Genomic DNA, 22,846 nt, shown 5'->3' on the forward strand with positions numbered 1-22,846 from the left:
GTTTTACACTTATCTTCAGCTAGCATGAGATTATGTTAGGGCCAAAGCAGCAGTCTTGCCTCCCCTCCTGCCCATGGCTTTTCACACCTGATAACCCCCTGGACTGGATCAGCCAAGCAGGAGCCCTGACAGCTCAGCCCTGCACAGGGCAGAAGGGATCCTAGAGCCAGCACAGGAAATTGCTGGAGGAGAGGGGAGGACATTGCTGCTCCGTCCAGGGGCAACATAGCCCTAAACAACCTTGAATAGATTGTGAAGTTCAACCCTGATTTGCACTCAGAAGAAAACAGCCAGTCTGCACCGGGCTGCTGTAAAGCAGGGTAAACCAGCAACTTGTTCAACAGGTTATTTCCATACATCCCATCTTTCCCTGCTTGCTTCCTGCACAGCTCTTTTCACTCCTTGCTCCACTGAGTTCAAGGTTGCTACAAGGACCAACAGTCTTCTCTCTGCTCTTTTCTCTCTCTGCTTTCCCTGATTTCAGAACTTCATTTCCCACTCTCTTCCAACACACGGGCCTGGAGAACACTTCCCTAAGGACTACAGGTTTTGCTCCAAACCCTAATCTGTGCTGCAGATTTGCACAAATAAAAATGCCATATTAATCCAAGCAGGAGACTTGTAGGACACCAGGCCAGGCACCACCAGCTCAAGACAATGGGATGAGCAGAGCCCGTCGGAGAAGGAGGTGACTCATGGGCAGACCACAGATTACAAAGCTGAGTAAGAAGAAAGCCCTGGGAGTGGAGCTATGGGAGGATAAAAGTCTGCAGAAGAAAGGAGGCTTTAAGTGGAGTTAGGCCCAGCCTAAATGGTAAGAACCAAGCAGGGCGGAGACTTCTGTACAACACATGCAAAGAAACCAGCCTGTGCACCACCTCTGATTTATTGCTCCATGGGATCAGAAGACGAAGAAACTTTGATGGTTTGGTAACGTGACCGTTTGCAAATGTGTCAGTGTATTTTAGCAAGTTACTGCCATTAGTCCTCACACCAACACTGGGCACACACGAGGCAAAGGGCTGCTGTGCCTCCAGCAGCTACATCTTTTTGTAAAACAGAAACACTGCAGTAACTGATGACTGAAAACACAAGTTAAATTCATAAAATCTTCATCCCCACCCCCCAAAAGTGTTTCCCAGTGGAAGACCTTTTTCTGTCAGCCCCACACTTGAAGGACTACTGTATCATGTTAATCTGATTCAGGATCCTGGAAGTGAAGCTAAGCACAAGAGAGCACACACAGTAACACAGCTACTGGAGACTTCCTGTGCTGAAGGCTGATAAAACTACTCAATTTAAGAGCTACAAATAGGCCTGTTCTTCATAAACCTCGTCCTCTCTCCTCCAGAATATCCTGTGGGAGTGTTTTACAATTTAACACGAAGTTTGTAACTATCTGCTTGTTTTTAAATGTGATACTCCCAGCTTCCTGCTGCATCCCCAGCTCTGGGAAACACTGAAGTAATATTCGCTGTCAGCCACCTCACTATCTCTCCTCCTGCTGCACAGCCCTGTTGGCTGATGCACTCCAAGATGTCTTACATCCTCATTTCCTGACCAAACCCATGTTCTGACAGCTGACCCTGCCCTTCTGGACACTCTTCTGATAACCACCCACATCTGAGACTAGTTAGATGGTTTCCACCTGGTCTTCACTGCTGTCCTCAAGTCTCCCTGGTGCTGCCCTAATGAACTGCAGCCCAAATTCTCCTTTACCTTTACCACAAATTAAGCTGTTTGTTCCACTTTTTCAGAAGCTTCAGGAGCTGCAAGATGGCATGTGGCTGGCTGCCTACTTACCCAGAAATAATCACAGTAGCTCCACTCCGAAGGTTTCAGCAACTGCTGCTCTGGCATTACGTCAGGGTGGGGGAAAGTTACACAGTTTATCTGTTAAAAAAAGCAGAGAGTCAGAAGGTAGTGGAATTTAGCTGTTGATGAGAAATATGCAAATGAAAGGTTATATACACGCACTTCCAATCAGAAAATCCACAGTGAATGCATGTCAGTGAAGACAAATTGGTTGTTGCATGGAAACAGCTGCTAAGTATCCCAGAAAGCTCTTCTGAGCAAGCTGGAGTGTAGGCTCAAAGGAAAATAAACTACTCATTTCACACGAGGAAAACTTGCTTGATTTGGAAAGCACCATACAGAGAGTTCTCCCAGACCCCTACCAAACAGTGGTAAAAATCCTCATGTGAAACACCCTGAGCATGCCCTGGATACAAGGAACACCATGAGCAGCAGAAGCACTGAAGGCTCTGCCAGCCTGTCGCACCAGAAAATGCTGGCTATAATAGTCTCTCAGAGGATTACCTAAAAAAGGTGTCATTTTTTCACTGCACAGCCCTTCCATCTATCCCAGAGACCTCTGCAGATTAAATGGATGCTCCCTGCAAAAAGGGACATGGGCCTCTAAGGTCAGCTGGTTTTCAGTACCCAAAAACCACAGGAAGCTGTGGGACAGGACTCGTCACACAGTCATTAAACAAAGGTGTTAAGAAGTACAAGTGCTCATTAAGTTATCACGGTAGAAAACGTAGCCTGATAAAAGCACAGTGGAAGCAAAAAGTGTAACAGCTACTGCTGAATGTGCTGCAGAATAACCCTGGACACAGTTAAGCCCTTCAGGGCAAGCACCAGTGAGAGTTAAGAGCTCACTGCCAGGACATAACACTCGCCTGAAATTTCTGCTGGGCAGGCACAGGAGAAGCAGCTCCTCTTATCATGCCTGCAGGTTCACTGGGCACAAAGAGTACTTGTGTATGAATCAAGGGAACAACAGAAACTGGGGGTGGAAGACTCACAAATGTAACTGTACAGATCTGGGGCGTGGGTTAGAGCAGTTAAATCCAAACCCAAAGCTTCGGGCAGCGTGAGCACAGCTGCACGGGCAGCCCTAAGGGCAGTGCTTACACACAGTGAATCTGCCTTTGGGCTATTCAGAGAGGATCAAAAAGGACACAGCAACATGCTGCAAAGTGCTGACACAGTGTAAGCCCACCAGGCCAGGGCAATGCAGACAAAGCCTTTAGCTGATCCAATGTTGTTCCTACAAGCCCACGTTGACTCTGCTGCTGTCTGCCCAGGCTGGAGTTTCAGTAGCTGTCCTGCATGAAACACAAGAGATTTCTCCAATTCCCTTCTCCACAAAAATCACCCTGTCCAGACCTTGCCAACTCCATCGCAAAGCAGGCTGAGGAACCTGTACCTACAGTATCTCTGGCTGTCACCTCAGCTAGATCCTAAACATGTGAATTCCCATCCAGCTTCCTCCCAGCTCCACTGAGCTTCAATCTGATCTGCAGGAGGTTGGAGACCAGGGTTCTCACTTCACAAGCAGCAGCCTGCATCTCCAGCCAGAGCCAGCCTCCACTGGTCACACTATCCCAACAAAGGCCAACACCTCCCTGTTCTTCAGGCTCCCCATAAGAAGTGCCACACGTCAGGAATTACAAAGCATCAGCTCAGAGTGGGATGGTCGTGTGACGGAGGTGCCAGTGCTCACCCTCACCTGGGCACCCTGCACCCCTGCAGTGTCACAGGTCGTGCCAGGGGAGATGCCAGTGCAGCTGCACTCCTTGCCTCTGCTATGGGCCCCTGTGTCACCACCACAGCCTCCAGGATGAAGCCCCTCCACGAGGGACATTTCACTGAGGACACCTTCTGTCTCTGCTAACCCTTTCTTCTCCTGCCTCTTTCCATGTCAGTTATCTCAGGACAGCACCACAAGCCCATCTTGCTCTGGCTTTTTTGGTTAGGTAGATTGGGTTACCTTCCCTGCTCCATTCAAGGATCATGAGATCTAAAAGCCTGTGAGAAGATCCCACCATCTCCTGGCAGCAGCCCAGGAGCCAGCACCTCTCCTCTGGGCACAGCCAGTGCATGCAGGGCTGCTCAGAGCCACTCGAGGACACAGCAAAGCTCCTGCACAAGGGGCTGACTGTGAACAGCCTCAACACCCTGTTAGGAGACCACTGATCCCCATCAGGCAGCTTTGCAAATGATCAGACCAAATGTCCTACAAACACCAGGCAGAAACCTTACACCAAAGTGCTACTTTCAGATGGTGTCTCAGCAGCACAGACCTGGGCCAGCACACACAGGCAGGGAGAGAAAAGGCTCTGCTTTGCTTCCCAGACCACCAGATCCCACCCCACTGCTGATCACGGGCTGTGCTGCTACCTGGACATGCCCCTACACTGTCACAGCCAAACCCGATTTCTCAGATAACGCAATATGTTGTATTTTTGCCTTAAAAAAAAATAAAATGAGATGGCCTCTGAACACGTGCACAACTGCTCTGTCACACATCATAGTGGGCCAACTGCTCCCCGTGAGTGGGCAGTGCTCCTGCTTATCCTCCCAGAGCAGGGGACTTTCAGGAAACAAAGCATTCGAGGGGAAGCAGCACCAAGTTACAACACAGGAAGTTCCACCTCGACAGGAGGAAAAACTTCTTTACTGTGAGAGTGATGGAGCCCTGGGACAGGCTGCCTCTTGTCCTGACACTGATTACATGGGAAAAGAGACAGATTCTCACCTCACTACAACGTCCTCTCACGGAGCTCCCCTCAGTCTCCTCTTCTCTAGACTAAAGAACTCAAATTCCCTCAGCTGCTCCTCCTCACACCTGTGCTCCAGCCCATACCCCAGCTCCCTTGCCCTTCTCTGAACACTCTCCAGCCCCTCCATGTCCTTCTTGTCCTGAGGGGCCCAGACCTGACCCCAGGATTCAAGGCATGGCCTCACGAGTGCCAGCACAGGGGGATGATCCCTGCCCTGCTCCTGCTGGCCACACCAGTGCTGGTACAAGCCAGGATGCTGGTGGCCTCCTTGGCCACCTGAGCACACCCTGGCTCATATTCAGCCACTGTCAATCAACACCCCCAGGTCCTTTTCCTCTGGGCACTTTCCAGCCCCTCTTCCCCAAGCCTGGAGCGTTGCCTGGGGTTGTTGTGACCCAGGTGCAGGACCCAGACTTGGCCTTGTTGAACCTCATACAATTGACCTCAGCCCATCCAGCCAGCCTGTCCAGATCCTCTGCAGAGCCTCCTACCCTCAGGCAGATCAACACTCCCCCCAGTTTGGTGTAGTCTGCAAACCTACTGAGGGTGCTGTCAATCCCCTCATCCAGATCGCCGATAAAGATATTAAACCAGACTGGCCACAAAACTGGGCCCTGGGCAACACCACTTGTGACCAGCCACCAGCTGGATTTAACTCCATTCACCACAACTCTCTGGGCTTGGCCATCCAGCCAGTTTTTTACCCAGCAGTCAGTACACCTGCCTAAGCCATGATCCACCAGCTTCCCTAGGAGAATGCTGTGTGAAATGGTGCCAAAAGCTTTACTGAAGTCCAGGTAGACAATATCCACAGCCCTTCCCTCATCCACTAGGCAGGTCACCTGGTCACAGAGAGAAATCAGGTTGGTCAAGCAGGACCTGCCTTTCCTGAACCCATGCTGGCTGGGCCTGATCCCCTGGTTATTGTGCACTTGTCCTGCAAGCTCATTCAAGTTGAACTGCTCCATAATCTTGTCCAGCACTGAGGTCAGGCTGACAGGCCTGCAGCTCCCCAATCTTCCTTCCAGCCCTTCCAGTAGATGGGAGTCACATTAGCCAGCCTCCAGTCCTTTGGGACCTCCTCTGTTAACCATGACTGCTGATAAATGATGGGGAGAGGCTTGGCAAGCTCCTCTACCAGGTCCCTCAGTACTCCCAGCTGGATCCCATCAGGCCCTATAGACTTGTGAGTGTCCAGGTGGTGAAGCAGTTCATTAACTGCTTCCTCCTGGATTATGAGAGTTACTCTGCTCTACATCCCTGCGACTGCAAGGGAAATTTATATTCCCTGATAGAAAGAGCACCTGCTTCTCAAAAACTAGATCTGTGTTGATTGGAAGCAGCTTACTAAGGCTGTTCCATCACTAATGTCCTAAGGAAACAGAGTCACTGGAAATGCTCCTGCTTAGACTGGTGAAGGTATCACCAGTCCAGCAGCAGCAAGAGGATCAGTGAGTACACATTTCAACAGGTGATGATAGCAGGGTTAATTCACATATTTCTCAGAGTATCATCAGACTCAACTTTTATGAATAAATCAGAAGTTCTTCACATCTCAGAAGCTTGTATTTAACTGTCTACAAATGATGCTGAATTGTCTGGGAGAAGTCAGCAGGCCATTTGGGTCTAGTATCACATTTAAACCATTTCAGAATTTAAAAAGTAAAATGCAGCAGCTCTCACATTTAAAATAAATAAACAAATTATTTATGTGCTAAACAGAACTTGGCAGAATTAATGTTGCTAAATAAATCCCAGAGGGAGCATAAAATTTTTCAAAACTCTAGAAAAAATCCTAAAAAACTCTAGAATATTCCTAAAATACAACTATTCCTATTTACAATTGCATAGGAAATCCTGTGGCTCTTTCTTTCTTTTCATCACCACAGATTTCTTACACAAGAGTTCTTGGATCTGTATTTCCAAACATTTCTAAAACCTCGTGGGGTTTCTTAGCAAGGAGGGGAGAACAGGGTTGGCAGGAAAGAGCTGCACGTCAGTAGTGGAGGGACCACCTCTCCCTCCCCCTACAATCCTCCCTCTGAAATGCTCTGTTTCTTGTTTCTAAAATCCAAGACAGCTGAAAAGAAACACCCTGGTTCACCAGCTCAGTCCCACTGAGGGACTTTTTGACTGATGCTGAAAAGAGCCAAAGCATCTCATAATGACATCCTGGTGTTGAACAGCATTTAACAGCTCTGTCAGTCCCACAGACAGTGACATCCTCTCCCCATCTGAGGAACCACTGCTCTAACTGCCAGGGACCACTGCTCTAATTGTGAGGGACCACTGCTCTAACTGCCAGGGACCACTGCTCCCACTAATTGCCCCCCTGACAGCCAGTCACGTTATGTGCAAGGTCCAAACACAACCAGCAGGAGAGACCATCTCAGTGCTGATCTCTTCCAACAACACTGACCAGCCAACAAGGCTGAACAAAAGCATGCAGAAGCTGACTGTTACAGCTGTAATTGCCAGCAAGAAACAAATTAAAGCACATATCTTGGCTAATGGTGGAGCCACAGAACTTGAGAAAACGAGGCGTTATGACCCATGTTATATTCACACAGGCTCTGCAGGGACAGCCAAGGTGGTAATGAGTCTCACCATAATATTAAGTTCTCATCCAGCCTCTTTGCTAATAAAAATAATGGCTGTTGTCAGCTTGCAACAGAGAAAAATTAATTACAAGACACCAGCAAGGTGTACTTGGAGTGTAAGCCAAGCAAACATGCCAGAGGACAGCAGCCTGTCCTTCCAGCTGCAACCAGACATGAGAGGAACCATAAAAACTGAGAGAACCACTGGATGACAGAGGCTAGAAGAAGGTACACAGCCAGAGAAGACATTTTGTGAAAAACATGGTGACAACAAAGCCTGGGGTTGAGGAGAGAGGGAGGAAAACCAGATCAGCAACACAAATTGATGCATTTCTCTTGACAAGCCTGCTGTGTACCAAACTCCATCAATGGATTAAAACACTTTTGCCTCTATGCTGATCATGAGCAAAAGCAATTACACTCTTAGCAGCTAAATATTGCAGCTCATATTTCACAGGAGTGCACTGGCAGTGATGGCAAAATGAGCTGTTTATGTTGTAGGTGACTCTTGATTCATGTCTGAGGTGCAAGAGGGTGACACAAGAACAGTCACAGGGAGGCAGGTGAGTGCACAGGATTTGCACAGGAGCAAGAGACTTTGTTGGGCTGGACATGCACACTCTTCTCATGGGTTTCAAAATCCTCTGGAGGCTTTGAAGTTGCTACCAGCACTCACCAGTAAATGAGACATTGCCAAGCAACATGAATAAAGCAAGAATAATATTATCAAGGCTTAGATAATCAACGACATGTTTATTACATAAGACAATATATAAATAAACGAGCAGACAGAGGGTGAACTTCCTGTATTGTGCTGAAGTGACTCAAGCAGGGCAATATTCTTGCTCATTTCTTCATCTTAAAACTGCAGATTACTTTTCCTGATTTCTGCATATTCACAGCACCTTACACATAACACAGCCATGCCAGATTGCCTGAACTCAGTATCTGCTTTACGATTTCAGCCTAGACCTGAAAAGTACAATGGTCAACTCCACTAGATGTAGTCAGTTCACCTGCTAAATGGGCTTGTTTGGGCAAAACAGTCAAATGCAAAGGCTGGAGGAGATCTCAGAAGAGCTTAAGCACAGAGAAAGGCTTGGGCAGTTTTAACTCTACCCAGAGAGGGAAGCCCAGGAATGCCCAGGCTGCATCTCAGTAGCTTCAACATCATGAGTTTGCCTGTGGTTTTCGTGCTGGGAGGCTGGGAGGCTACAACTGCAGTACAATGGAAGGGGAGAACAGACAACTGAAGTTCTGATTAACAAAGTCAGTTGATGATACCCTTCCTATCTCAACAGGATGATTCTGCCAAGAATGTTTAGAGGTCTCTTTATTTGTTCTACCTGTAGAAAGGTCCAGAGATTATTTGGTCAGTGCCTGCCAAAGCAGGAGATTTACGACAGCTTCTGCTGGGCAATCAGCCCCAGGGCTGAGGGAGAAGGGGGTTGAATGTGCAGCCACCCACCGTGTTCATCACTTTGTGTCAGATGCAGAGCACAGCAGCAGAAAATACCAAGTTACTGCATGTAGGCTGCCCCTCTTCCCATCTGCAACACTTTCCAAGCCAGGCTGTATTTTGACAGGGCACTAGAGCATTCTTCAGAAAGAAGCCCACACTCGAAAATACTCTATCATCACACAGATTTTTCACTCTTCATAGCTCTGTCGCAGAGCTGATATCCCCTTGTTGCTTCTCCATTTAACTCTCTCTTACCTACGGTAAAGGAGCTTCCATAGGAACTCAAGGTCAGACAGACAGCTCTTCAGGAATCAGACAGCAAACCACCTAGCCCAGAACTAATGTGTGCACCTTGAAACTGCAAAACCAACACAGAGTGCAGACAGCAGACCTCCACTGCTGCTTCCTAAGTAAGCATCAATAATTTGTGCAAGCAGCAGTTTCATAACAGCCTCTGATATAACCCAGCAGGGGTTTCCCTTCCAATGAAAACACAGTGTTGGTAACATAGGTCTCCCAGGGAGAAAACACCATCCTCTTTTCTCTTGGTAGGTGAGAAATACACCAGTTCCCACTTGCCTTCAGGATTTTCAGAAGCCGTGCTCCCAAATGGCTCTTTGGAAGTAGAGAAGGCAGATGCATCCCTAGGGAGATGGGAATGAATCCCCACCCCTCTGCTGAAAGCAGTTGGGAGACAGCCAGGTCACCTCGTGTCTGCAGTTTGCATATCACAGGATTCCCAGTTTGAAGGGAGGTTTGCTGGACTGAGATCCCCAAAGTCAATCACAAAATTCCCCTCTGCAAGAAGAGGTTCTGCCCGAGCACTGCACAGACCAAGACAAAACATCTGACAGCAGGCTAAGGATGTGCCCTGCAGCTCTGCTAACCAGAACATCCCAACCTCAGCCTGAGTGGCACTGAACAAACACAACCTCCTAGGAGACAGGGGGGAAATGACATTGCTTTACAGTTTACACTCTCTATGAGAATCTTGTTTTACACAATGCTTCCTTGATGCAGGCAATGGCTTGGAGCAAATAGATGTTAAAATTAGCTTGTTTTTGTCTGTGTGATGCATTGTACTTGAAAGCTTTGGACTTCTGGTGGAGAAACACACGCTCAGTGACCCTGACATAACACACAACACTTTCTTGCTTTGCAGATGCTACCAGATGGCACATGGGCAGTGAAAACCACCCCCAGTGAACAGCCCAAGGCCTCACCCCTGTAAGCAGCAAGTATTTCAGAAACGCAAGCGCTGTTCCCCTTGTGCTGTGCCCCAAAACCCACCCCGAGACCACCTCTAGATCCTGGGGACACATTGTTCAGCCCATGGTTTGCTGTTGATCCTCTGACCCAGGTGGCCAGGGGCCTGCATGAGGTGGCTCAGACACAATTCCAGCCCCAGCCACTGTGGCCCTGCAGCCGAGTCCCAGGGACATTTGCAAATCTGCCCAAACCAACAAATTTAAACTTCCTTCACAACACACCAGAGTAATAACACACTTTTTTTTTTTAATTTGCAACGACTGCTTTGATAGCCAAGTGAACTACTGAAGATACCTTATTTTATTTTTTTCTCCCCCCCCAGAAAATTGTACCTTTGTGGCAATGACTGGCTCAGGCTGCACTCAGGGACATCTGAACATGCTGCTATTGAACCCTCATCCCTGTCACCAGAAACCCAGGGAACCATCTCCACCGAGGGATAAATCAACAGCTGTGTGTGATAACGTGCCCAGCCTCACAGTAACAGTTAACAACGATGTGCAACATTAACTTATTCCTTCAGTTCTCATGGATTTTATACCTTGCCAATGCTTGCAGCCGTAAGCGTGTTTATTGCCTCTCCTTTATCTCTGCAATTCATCTACCTGCTCACTTTATTACTGCCTTTTAAATAACTTTCTCTTCCCAGCCACATTCATTCATCAATTTTGATTCCCTTCCTGTTTTTAAACATCTACCATGTGCTGAGAAGCCCAGAAAGGCAAACCACGTTCCAGAGGAGCTCACCAGGCATCCAAAAGATATTAACACCTGTAAACCTGGTACTGACAACACCTCCGTTGAGTCAGCTATACTTCGTTACCAATATTAAAAGAAAATGTAAGATTAACTTCAGATTGAAGCCTAAAACCTTTGCCTCACGCTTCCCACCAGGAATCTTTTGCTTGGACGCTCTGGCTCAGAAAAAAAACCAACACCCAAACAACAAACCAACCCACCTTGGCACAGCTCCTGGAGGAACAGGCAAAGGTTTCTCCGTGCCCAGGCAAGGACCCATCTCCTGGGCGCATCTCTCGGACCCCCCCAGAGCTGCCGGCAGCTGCGGGGCCCCGCGGGGCGAGCAAGTTTTTCTCAGGACCCCCCCCTCGTCCCGCCACCCCCCCCTCCCACCACCAGGCCGGCACCGAAACTCGGCGCCGGACGGAGAACCCCCCAAAAAAAAGAAAACAAACCTTCCCCCCCCCCCCCCCAGCCCGGCCCCGCCGCACTCACCGTCAGGCTGCTCTCCTTGCTCTGCCGCCGCGGCGCCAGCGGGGACCCGGGGGGCTGTGGGGACAAGCGGGGGGCAGCGTCACGGCCGCTCTCGGGGCACAGCATGGCAGGCTGGGGGGGGGGGGGCTAGGCGAGCCCCATGGCCCGGCCCCGCACGGCCCGGTCCCGCACGGCTGCGCTCAGCTCCCGCAGCTCCGCGCCGCTCGCCCCGGCGCGGGAGGAGCCGCCTCCCCTCGGCACCGCCCAGGGAGGGCACAGCCCAGGGCGGGCACAGCCCATGGCAGCCGGGGCTACAGATCCCCAGCCCCCCCCCGGGCTCCGGGCAGCGGGGTCTGGCTGTGCCCCCGGGCCCCCCGCCGGGCTGTGCTGCTCGTCCCTCGGGGGCAGCTGTGCCGGCGCTGATCTCTAGGAAGCAGTAATTGCATTTGGGGAAGAAAAACATCATGTACCAGGACAGGTTGGGGGCTGAGCTGGTGGAGGGCAGGGTAGGGGAAAGGGACCTGGGGGTCCTGGTGGGCAGGAGGGTGACCATGACCAGCAATGTGCCCTTGTGGCCAAGAAGGCCAGTGGATCCTGGGGTGGGTTAGAAAGGGGGTGGTTAGTAGGTCAAGAGAGGTTCTCCTCCCCCTCTGTTCTGCCTTGGTGAGGCCACATCTGGAATGTTGTGTCCAGCTCTGGGCCCCTCAGTTCCAGAAGGACAGGGAACTGCTGGAAAGAGTCCAGGGCAGAGCCACAAAGATGATGGAGGGAGTGGAACATCTCCCTGATGAGGAAAGGCTGAGGGAGCGGGGTCTCTGGAGCTTGGAGAAGAGGAGACTGAGGGGAGACCTCATCAGTGGTTACAAATATGTAAAGGGCAGTGTCAGGAGGACAGAGCCAGGCTTTGTTCAGTGATGCCCAGTGACAGGACAAGGGGCAGTGGGTGCAAACTGGAGCACAGGAGGTTCCATGTGAATATCAAGAAGAACTTCTTTCCTGTGAGAGTGACAGAGCCCTGGGACAGGCTGCCCAGAGAGGCTGTGGAGTCTCCTTCTCTGCAGACATTCCAACCCCCCTGGACACGTTCCTGCGTGATGTGCTCTGGGTGACCCTGCTCTGGCAGGGGGGTTGGGCTGGGTGATCTTTCCAGGTCCCTTCCAACCCCTGGGATTCTGTGATTCTGTGAAAGAAGGGCTGCCCCCGCGCTGGGCACAGCTCCAGCTTGTTCTCTGCTGTGGCTTTCCCCAACCCCCCTTCACCTGCTTCCGAGAAATGCAGCTGAGCTGGCCTGAGGGATCTTGCCAAGGTTTATTTGCACGGTGGCTGCTCCCCTGGGGTAAAGAAAGCATCCCGGAGGTGGCCAAGGCAAAGCAGGGGGTGGCCCAAGACAGGCAAACGGCAGAGGGGCTGGCCAAAGTGTGTGGGGGTCAGCCTTCTGTAACCAACAGCTTCTGCTCAGGGGTTTTTCCTTCCTAAGGACTCTTCTGCAAAAGGAGCCACAGCTCCCAGGAAAAGCAGGCTCCCAACCGGGCATGGACACAAGCTGCTCTTAGAATTAACTAACAGCACCAGCAGCTAGTGACAGATTCAAAACTAGTTACAGGTCCAAAGCAGGAATGAAGCCAGGACTTCAATTTGGAAAAGCCTGTAACAAAGGAGCGATGGAAAGAAAGTATTGTGAGGGGTGTTGATGTGAGTGAGAACAGGGATTTTTGTCAGGCTGATGGTTGAGTCAGCTGAGCAAACCAGTACATGGCAACAGACTCCCCATTTGAGGGGTGAATTCGACCAGAAAGCTGGTTATAAACTGGAGTCAGACTCAGCACCATGAAAATGGAAAGTGGCAAAGGAAGTTCTGGGGGACTCAGCTAATCTGACTTGTGTACCAAGCCAGCTGCAAAACACTGTGGATCAGAAACCTGGAGAAATGAGATTTGTTCCACCAGGATTAACACAGCTTTTTTTTAAAGGAAGTCACAGCCTGCAAGTTCATCCAGGTTCTCTGAGGGACTTAAAGCAGGCATGTGGACAGAAGTGTCTGGTAATGCACTTCAGCAGTCCCTAAAACATTTCTAACCCAGTTTAGGTGCCCACATGGCTCTGCTTCCAGCCTGTGGAAGCAGCTCAGAGAAGCAGCAGCGTGGGACAGTTGAGTGCAAGATGTTTGATGGGGATGTGGAAGGAACAGGGAGTCCAATGCACTGGACTGTATCACAGAAGATGCCATGAACCCACTGGTGGGCAAAACCAGAATGCTGACTTAGCTGAAACAGCACACGAGTGGCTGAAGGCCACTACCTCGGAAGCAGTGGGTGAGAAAGTGGGTTGAGGCAAACAGAGACAGTTGGCAGACAACACAGAAACAGGGAACATCAGGGGGACATCTGGAGCAACAGGCCCCCCAGGTCAGCATGGTAGCAGCACAGGCATCAAAGATACATTTCACTGGGTGAATTTAAGTAGTTGTGCTGCAGAAGAACCCACAGAAATGGAACAGAGAACTTGGGTCCACTGCCACTGAGGGAAAATGCCAGGGGACAGGGAAGCACAACCCAAGAGCAGTGCAGGCCACCTGCTGTTCAGCTGTTGCTCTTTTGGCAGGGAGCAAAGAGCTTCATGGGGGGAGCTGGAAGAGGGCCCTGTGCTGCATCTGCAGACCTGAGGGGAAGACTCTCCCAGGGACGTGGAGTGGTGCAAGAAAAAGTGAAGGAACAGCTATTGAAAAATTGGACAGACAGGCTGGGGAGAATGGCTGTCCACGAGTCAGCATCTGGAGCACTACCCTGGGGTGATGAGTGAGGCACAGGCTATGTAAGACACAGAGGAGGGCCTGTAAAAAGGACATCCAGGAATGGATGAAGTAATCGAGAAAAAAGCTTCAGACAAATTCTTTGTGAATGCTGTCTTTGGGAGGGAAGCCTGGAGCTGCAAGAAAATACAATGAGATACAGATACATGGGCAGATGTTTAAGCCTAGAGAGAGGGCTGTGCTGGAGACAGGCCCAGGCTTCAGGCTGGAGTGGCAGGAAAATTTGTAGAGTTGTTACTAGTGACTAAAGTGGCCTGCTGGATTTTACAGAGAGGAGTGATAGGGGAAAAAAAAGTCCCAAGTATCTTGGCATTTTGTACTGTTTTATCAGTTAGACACAAAGGCTAATTATTCTAGATGCAACAGATCTGTCTGATCTGACAGTTTCTAAGAGAAAATGCCTCTTGAGATCCCACTCTGGGCAGACTCCTAAACTGCTTAAGTGGAGACCCATTTATTTTTGGATACCACTGGCTGGCTTTCCCCCCAGAACATACCTGAGGGTCCCCACTTGCTTTTCGGAGGCTCATGTGGCTGGAGTCGAGCTGGTGGACTGGAGTCCCAGAGATGTGGTAGCCATTCACTGTGAGAACAGATGGAGAGTTAGCAGGCTTGCTGCTGGGAGCAAAGGGATCATTGCACAGTTTAAAGACTGATCACATCACTGAATATACAGCCATGAAATCACTGTGCCTTTTTGAGTCACCAGTGTTCACTGCCTCCAGCCTAAGAAGCTAGGGATGCTTCTCCCCATCCCAAGAGGCTGGCAACTATGAAGTATTAGCTCCAACCCAGAAGGTCCCCAGAACTGGACTCTACAGAAGCTCAGCCCATGGGCCCACTCTGCTGTCAGGATCCTGCAGCAGGCTTTTACCAGGAATTATGACAGGAGTGACTGAGCTGGCAAGAGTCAAGAAAAAGAGACCTCCAAACTCAAAACAGTTCCTATAGTGCTGTTTGGTAAAATAACAGAATCCTAGAATGCCAGGTTGGAAGGGACCTCAAGGATCATCTGATCCAACCTTTCTAGGTACTGCTATAGTCTATATGAGGTGGCTCAGCAGCCTGTCCAGCTCAGACTTAAAACTGTCCAATGTAGGGGAATCTACCACTTCCTTTGGGAGACTATTGCAGTGTTTGACTGTCCTCGTGGTGAAAAATGATGTGTTTGAAGAAGCAGGTTATCTGAAAAGTACTGGTTTCATGGGGATGTCATTTCATGGCAAGAAATCAAGCCTTGTAGGATGTTCACAATTCAAGCATACAGCCGTAGGTGCTTTATCTTTGGAATATACTGAGCAAACAATCATGGTCAAAGTAGGATTGAAACAAGATACACAAATGCATCTCAAATCCTTTGGTCACAACAAAATGCACAGTCTTCAAGCATACTTCACACTCAGCTTTGCTGACAGAGGGGCATCAGTTCAAAAAAAGTCTATGAAAAGCATCCTCTAGGCTGCATTACTTACAGTCAGCTGGCAGCAATGACCTTTACATTTAACACTTTTAATTCTGGAGTAATTTTTGCTTTGCTTTGTCTTTCTGCAGTACCCAAAGCTTTTAAGTACAATTTTACAGCTGATTCTCTGTTACCTGATTCCCTGCAACTTCAAGTCAGGAGAGAGGTGAAGTGGTCAACCCTGCAGCTACCACTTGCTAAAAAGCTTCATTGTCCACATGTCCTCTGTGTGGAACAGCTACAGCCAGCCCATGTTCCTCTGCATTTTTTGGCTTCCCCTGCCCCAGCAGAAAGCAGGACTGTGACTTCCCTCCCAGAGCCAGAAGCCCTGCTGACTCCCTGGGCCACCATCTGCCTCCATGCTCCAAGAAAGCAGCCATCCCCACTCCAAGCAACTTGTTGAGAAGATGCATCAGTAGGGAAACAGCAGGTGAGAAACTGCATTGGGAGGGAAAGCCCCACCACGTTTACTCTGCTGCACTCCCATGACTGTGCACATTACATACACAGCCCATGTGGTGACAGCATTTTCCTTTGCTCTGTTCAGTGGCAGAGAAGCAGGTTCAGCCAGTGCAGTGGTCAGGCACAGCATCAAACACTACCTGCAGAACTCTTCTGTGACACAGGGCTCTTTGGAGTCCCAGGGACACTGCTTGGCCGCTCCCAGGTCGTTTCTGTTGAAGGGAAACATCAGTGTGAGGGTGATGGAAGCCTTGCACACCCACCAGTTATGTCTACCACAAAGGGGTCTGACCCTCAGTGTTCTCTGAACTAGGTTCTCACCCTGTGAGGAAGGTGCCTGCACCTCCCTGCACTCCCCATCTCCTCCCACCTCTTTCTGCTGTTGTTTCCCAACCCCCTCTCCCTTGGCAGCCAGCTGGGATGGGTGGAAACAACAGCCTGGGAGCTGCATCACTGGTTCTTCCAGTGCAGGTCTGCCCCAGGGCCCTGCTGGACAGAAAAGCAGGGATGCAGCTGCACAGGGATGCAGCTGGACACACAGATGACTGCTGGAAGCTGCAGCCCCCATCAGCAAAGCATCTCCAGGGGTAGATAAATCCAGCCCAGCATCAGATCCCACCTGCAGCCCAGGACAGACATGGGGCTGCAGCACAGCCAGTCGTGGCTCTTACCCTGGGAACAAGGACCCAGCAGTGGCAGTGCCTCTGCTCCTGCTCACTGCATGACAGGCAGCTGTGAGTCACTCAGAGATGTGGGTTTAGTGACAGATACACAGAACACAGCATTTTTTCCTTAAAAAAAAAAAAAAATTAAAAAAAAATCCCTGGCAAATTTCCTTTTTTCCACCTGGGTCCCTTAGCAGCTGGGCTCTGCACGTGTATGTCACACCAGTTTCAATACTCAAAAAGACTGCTGCTGCTTTTCCCTTCTCAGTTTCCTCTATAGTTTAACCATTCTGGTCATTTTCTCAGCAAATGGAAAATAATTTTTTACTATGTGCTAAATGCAGAAGATTTAATTGCAAACCTTTGTAGAAGTTGCAGAGTGGAGCTAGAACAGCAACCTCTGCAGAAGTCTAGCTAGAAAGCTCAAGACACACTTCCTTTCAAATAAACATCGTGGTACCAAACCATATAAATGATACTGACTGACTGTCAGTATCAAATTAGAATGTAAGCAAGTCAATGTAATCAAGTCCAAGGACTACTTTGACCACTTTGACACTTTCATTCCCAAATCCTAACCAACAGCAATCTCAGCCTGTCAGAGCCTGAAATCCTGCATCTCTCTCAATGTTCTGGATAAACATAGAATCATAGAATCCGGGGCTGAGGCTGAGAGAGACCTTGGGCATAAGAGCTTAGTCAGAACTTCTGCAACACATTAGGGCTCCTAACCTGGGTGACTGCTCATTTGAGCAACAAACATAATGCCAGCACAGAACTATATGATCATTTTGGTTGGAAAAAAAACCTTTAAGGTCATCAACTCCAACTATTACCCCAGCCCTGCCAAGGCCACCACTGCCCCATGTCCCTCAGCACCACATCTACACAACTTGGAAACCCCTCCAGGGATTGGGACTCCAGCCCTGCCCTGGGCAGCCTGGGATAGGGCCTGACAGCCCTTTCCATGAATAAATTGTTCCCAATATCCAGTCTAATCCTCCCCTGGCACAACTTGAGGCCATTTCCTCTTGTTCTATCACTTGTTCCTTGGGAAAACAGACCAGCCCCTCCTGGCTCCAACCTCCTCTCAGGCAGAGCCAGCAGGTCTCCCCTCACCTCCTTGTCTCCAGGCTGGACACCCCCAGCTCCCTCAGCTGCTCCTCCTCAGACTTGTGCTCCAGCCCCTTCCCCAGCTCCCTTGCCCTTCTCTGAACACTCTCCAGCCTCTCCATGTCCTTCTTGTCCTGAGGGGCCCAGAACTGACCCCAGGATTCCAGGTGCCCCCTCCCCAGTGCCAGCACAGGGGGATGATCCCTGCCCTGCTCCTGCTGGCCACACCAGTGCTGGTACAAGCCAGGATGCTGGTGGCCTCCTTGGCCACCTGAGCACACCCTGGCTCATATTCAGCCACTGTCAATCAACACCCCCAGGTCTTTTTCCTCTGGGCACTTTCCAGCCTCTCTTCCCCAAGCCTGGAGCGTTGCCTGGGGTTGTTACCTGTATTTCAGTTCACATTCATGCACACACAGATGTCCTCAAGGGTTGCATTAGGTTCCTTATTTCAGGAAAGGACTTAACTTTAAGGATCCCAAACGGGAAAAGGTGCCATTCCCCACACCTGTGTTGCCCAAGTCCCTGAGACACACACCCTGCTTCCCCTCTTGCTTCTCCTCCCCAAGCCACAAGACACTTCTGGATGCAAGGAAAAATGCTCTGAACTTTTTTTTCCTTGCAAGTGCAAAACCTGGTGGACTAGAAGCTTTATGAATCATGAGGAAATATTTAAATTTTACTCAGCTTTTTGTGAATTGGGTAGTAAGCTAATAAATGCCGTGTCTTCAATGAATCAGCTTGTCTTGGCTTAAAATCCACAAGTGCATGGTTAAATACAGACAAAATCTAATTTACACTCATTGGAATGCAAAGGTAAACAATAGAATATGACACCCACGTTTCTGGCAGATTTTTTTTTCTAATGTAAATTGTTGATTAATGAATAATGTCAGTGAGTTGACTTGAAGACGATTGTTTTAAAGACTGACTTTTTGAGATGTCTGTGGAAGGGTTGGCATGTCCACTCTTGCTATGTCCAAGCAGTCAGGTAACAGGGTTTTGTCAGCCCTGACTTTGACATTAGCAGCAAAACCAGTTTCCATTCTATGAAAACACTTACCTACTTATTTGGCTTGGGTTTGTTGTGGGTTTTTATATGCAAGCATATCTATCTACAATATTCTTGCATTTTTGAGACTGTACAGAGCAATTTACCTAAAAACCTGATAATGCAATTCATCAGTTAAAATTATCAGCTTCTTTTAACTGGCCTCTATTTCCCTGCCAGCTGCTGTGGAGCTGGTGTGAGGTACATCATTCTTCCTCTCTGCCATACAGAAAGCACAGATCCATAACTTGAGGGCAAAAGTTTTATACATGCAAGAGCAGTGCCCAGAGGTCAGCATTTTTGTGAATACAACCCAAAACACTCAGTGTCTTGACAAATATTCTAAAATAAAATGATTATGGAGTTACGCACATCGAGAAAGCTAACAACGAGATGCTATAAAAATGCATAAAACAGAAGTGACTTCTTTTATTGGCTAGAAAATGAAAAGAAAAAATGTTTTGAACTCCATTTATCTTGAGTGCCAGGAGATAAAAAAAAATACCCTTCTGTGCACAGAGTGATGAGGATTGTTCTGACAGCCCAAGCAGAGACATGGGGATCAGGACTGCACTGCTGCGGTGCCATCTGCTGGAAACAACTACATTTGCAGAGATAATACTGCAACTGCCAATTCTCTGAAGCTAAATTACAATGAGAAGCAGGATTTTTTCTCCACAACTAGAGATAACGCCCTGTTTGACAGAGTGTCATCTGGGAGTACCAAATGCAGCCTTTGATCCTGGGGCTTGGAAAACCTGCAGACTACTTGCAACCTGGTGGTAAAAGGATGATCACTGCTATTAGGAACAGATTCAGGACCAGACAAATTTTTATATCCCACCCAATTTTCCCAAGAGGCTGTTGGAGACAAGCTGAAACCTCTCCCTTCGTGAGAGTGTAAATTAACACTGGCAGACCAATACCAACTAGTTCTACTCCCTTATCAGCCACGTTAATTATTCTATTTAGCTAATGAGGGGAAGGTATAATCAGTAGTTTCCTTGTCACTCTCTGAGCTGTGAAGATCTGTGAACAGAAAGAAGTCCTGCAGCCCTGGGAGATTACTGGAAATGTGTTACTAAACAGCAAGGCAGTAGAAAGTGACTTGTTCAAACCAAAATGATGTGAGAGGAAAAAGCAGCTACAAGACCCAAGAGAGATGTGCCAACAGAACCAAGGGGGTTCTCACAGATGTGGTCAAGTATTTCCTCCCAAAGGAAAGCGGAACTTGTGCTGTTTGGGGGAAGAAAGTTCACACTGCATCTGTTTGGCAGAATGAGACATGACATGATGACATGACATGGCCTTCAGAGAGCCACGCACTCTGGGATCTCATGTTAATCAAGACACAGCTTCTGAGGAGGTCACAACGCAGCCAATGTTTGTGATCCAAGTGTAGCAGCCGAAGAAGGAACCTTCTGTCCCTCCTCTATGAGTCCAGTCACACTCTGAGCCCAGAGCAGCTGCCTTCCAGTCTGAACATCCAACATCAGCCAAACATCAGGGCTTTAAGGTCTAGTATAATCCCTCCTGAGTGTGCTTATGTTGCTTTTAGGGATGGATTTAGTACCTCTGCATGGTGTCATGTGTAGTGTTATTTTAGGAGCTAAATTCTCCATAGTTTCATTGGTAGAACTATGAGAACAGGGCACAGTAAGCCAGAGGACCTTCAGGTCTGCTTACTTACTCACATTTTATAAGTAGGTTTGGAGTTTGTTTTGGTTTTAACAGCAATAAATCTGTAATGTTGAGCAGCTCCAAATTCAGTTTCTGCCCTGAATAACGTGAAGCTGTGCAGACTGCACAGGTCACTCTGACATGGATGGTCCCTCCTCAATGACACAGGAAGAAACCCTGCAAGTTTCTCCCAGACTGCTCCTGAAAAATGTTCAGAATTAGAAGTGACATTCACAGTAGGGTAAAAGAGCCCCCACAGTCTTATCTCACCCTTTTTTGGAACCACTTTGGTTTTGTCAGTGGCACGTAGGAATCACCTGTATGAGCAGTCTGCAAACTTGCTAGCCTTCCTTTGCTGCTCCACTGCATCTCCACAGGCTTTCAGCTAGGTTTGCTGCCTGTCTGTGGGTCCCCAAAGTCCCAAGATTGGCTGGACCTGTGGGTCAAAGAGAGTGCAAACAGCCCAGCCTTGGAAACAGGTTTCCTTTAACAGCACAGAACTTGCACTCCCCAGCCCAAACCTCCAAGCTGCTTGAAGCCACCACGCTCCAGCTGGCTTTGCTGGAAGAAAAACCTCACCTCACCAGCTGGAAACAAAGTGCTGCCAGTGCCCTCACACCTTTTATCCCATTTCTTACTAAAATCTTCCCTGCATTTGTGGTGAATGAGAAAGGTTTTCATGGCACTTCATTTATTGGTATTGTGGGGGGTAGAAAACAGCCCAGAGGAAAGGCAGAGGAGGGTGTGGGTTGGTGCACACAAGGAGGGTTAAACCACTTGCAATGCCCTGAGACTGGAGTAAACCATTCAGAACTTTGGAATCAGAAGGAGTGGGTGAGTGAGAGTACAATCAAAATGCTTTCCTCCTGTTCCATAGAGGACATATTGCACAAGGAGATTTTGCTGCACTGGAATGAGAGGGTCTCACCTCTGCTTCAGTTCACAGAACTGACTCCCAGCCAGGAAGAACCATCCTGGCTCTCCCTTCCTGACCTCCTGCAGACTAGGCCCTAAGGACTGTCCTGATTCAGCACAGCAGCTGCTTCATCTTTGTGCTCCAAACGTTTTGGTCCATTGAGCCCTGTCACCTATAGCAACATCAGCTCAAAAAGCCCAAACAACCAGCTCATGAGCTGTGTCTTCTCACTGCACTGTGAGGTCACAGTCCTCCATGGGCCCCTTAAGGACCTGACCTTTACTTCCATCCTCATACTTAATGAAGAGACACAAAGAGCAGGCAGAAGTGATAGGTGCAAATCTCTCTGCACCTGCATGAAACATGAGATTCAATCTCCCAAGTGCTGAAAGCAGAGCACCAGGTAGCACCTGTAGTTGAAGTACAAGAACTGAAATCCAGCTCCATCCCATGGGCAGTTCAATGAAAAAGCGACTGATGCTGCCACACAGCTCTTACCCTGGGTCCCAAAACACCAGTATGGAGACAGGCACCATCCAAAGTTCTTGAAATCTTCTGTCCATGTGTTGAGGGTAGAGGTGCTTGTCACTACCTTAACAGCATGGGAAAAGCTGCTGACAATAGTCCTTACTTGATCTTTCAAAACGAGCTCTGGGACCTGTACCATGCCCCTCCTTTTGCAAATACCATGCAACAAAAGCAAGCTCTTCATGGCAGGCTTAGTAGTGATAATAATGCTATTTCCAGCTATTTGCTCACGTGAAAAAGACCTGCTGGATGGAGGGAACCCAGCTGCTCACCAGCCACAGGATGCTGAAGGTCCCTCAGCACTAGGTTTCTGAGAGAAATGCGTGGTGTTAATGGCAGTTTTCAGCTGGCTAGAAAAGCACAATCTGTTGTTTCTGCTCTGCCTGGGGTCAGCAGACAGGCTGCAGGTTGCAGTGGTTGCACAGATGGATCAGACACTTGCTTGGAGTTAGGAACTGCAGTGGGAGAAAGGTGAAGGGTAAATGAAGATAAGCTTGAAAGGCTACCCAGGAGCACAGAAACAGAAAAACTGGCTGGTGGCACCAGGAGGATACTCAGTAATGCCTGTTTTTATAGGCAGATCAAGAAAATTTCACTAAAACTGTGAAGTGCTGGACTTCAAATTTCCTTCAAGGAAAAAAACCACTGGCAGCGGCACATTTCAGGACTGCCTGAAACCCCCTGCCCTGGAAGTGTCATGTTACTAATGATGTTTGTGACAATGAGAATAAACGGACCTTAATTAGGATCAAGAGATAACACGAAAGGGGAATTCCTGCTTTCCAGGAGACAGAAAGCAGCTTAGCAAATGGGAAGGACATAACACCACAGACAAGAAAAGCCTGGAAATCAGGACACACCACGTAGGGCTGGCCTCAGCTGAGAATGCAAGGTGGCAGCAAGCCACAGGCACTCTTGTGTCTTAAGAACATAAATCATCTTTAATGTGATGGACAAGGTAGCTGGAGTGCTATTGTTTGACTAATGCAAGAGGTATTACAGCTGCAGCACATCAGAGAATTTCTTCAGTATAATCAAATATTTTC

General features: G+C 48.8%; 1 protein-coding gene across 4 annotated transcripts in view; it reads right to left on the minus strand.

The window, feature by feature from the left end:
- Positions 1-22,846, minus strand: part of GAS7 (growth arrest specific 7) — a 92,843-nt gene that overhangs the window by 27,849 nt on the left and 42,148 nt on the right. For 3 of the 4 annotated variants that reach the window (XM_051634683.1, XM_051634682.1, XM_051634685.1), the window contains exons 3-6: positions 15,988-16,059; positions 14,421-14,506; positions 11,136-11,189; positions 1,804-1,893 (exon numbers count right to left, since the gene is read on the minus strand). In XM_051634683.1, coding sequence (XP_051490643.1) covers positions 1,804-1,893; positions 11,136-11,189; positions 14,421-14,506; positions 15,988-16,059 — 302 coding nt within the window. The remainder of the gene's footprint in view (positions 1-1,803; positions 1,894-11,135; positions 11,190-14,420; positions 14,507-15,987; positions 16,060-22,846) is intronic. The other variant, XM_051634684.1, reaches the window with a different exon arrangement.

The sequence above is a fragment of the Apus apus genome, chromosome 17 (genome assembly GCF_020740795.1).
Source record: "Apus apus isolate bApuApu2 chromosome 17, bApuApu2.pri.cur, whole genome shotgun sequence".
Taxonomy (NCBI): Eukaryota; Metazoa; Chordata; class Aves; order Apodiformes; family Apodidae; genus Apus; species Apus apus.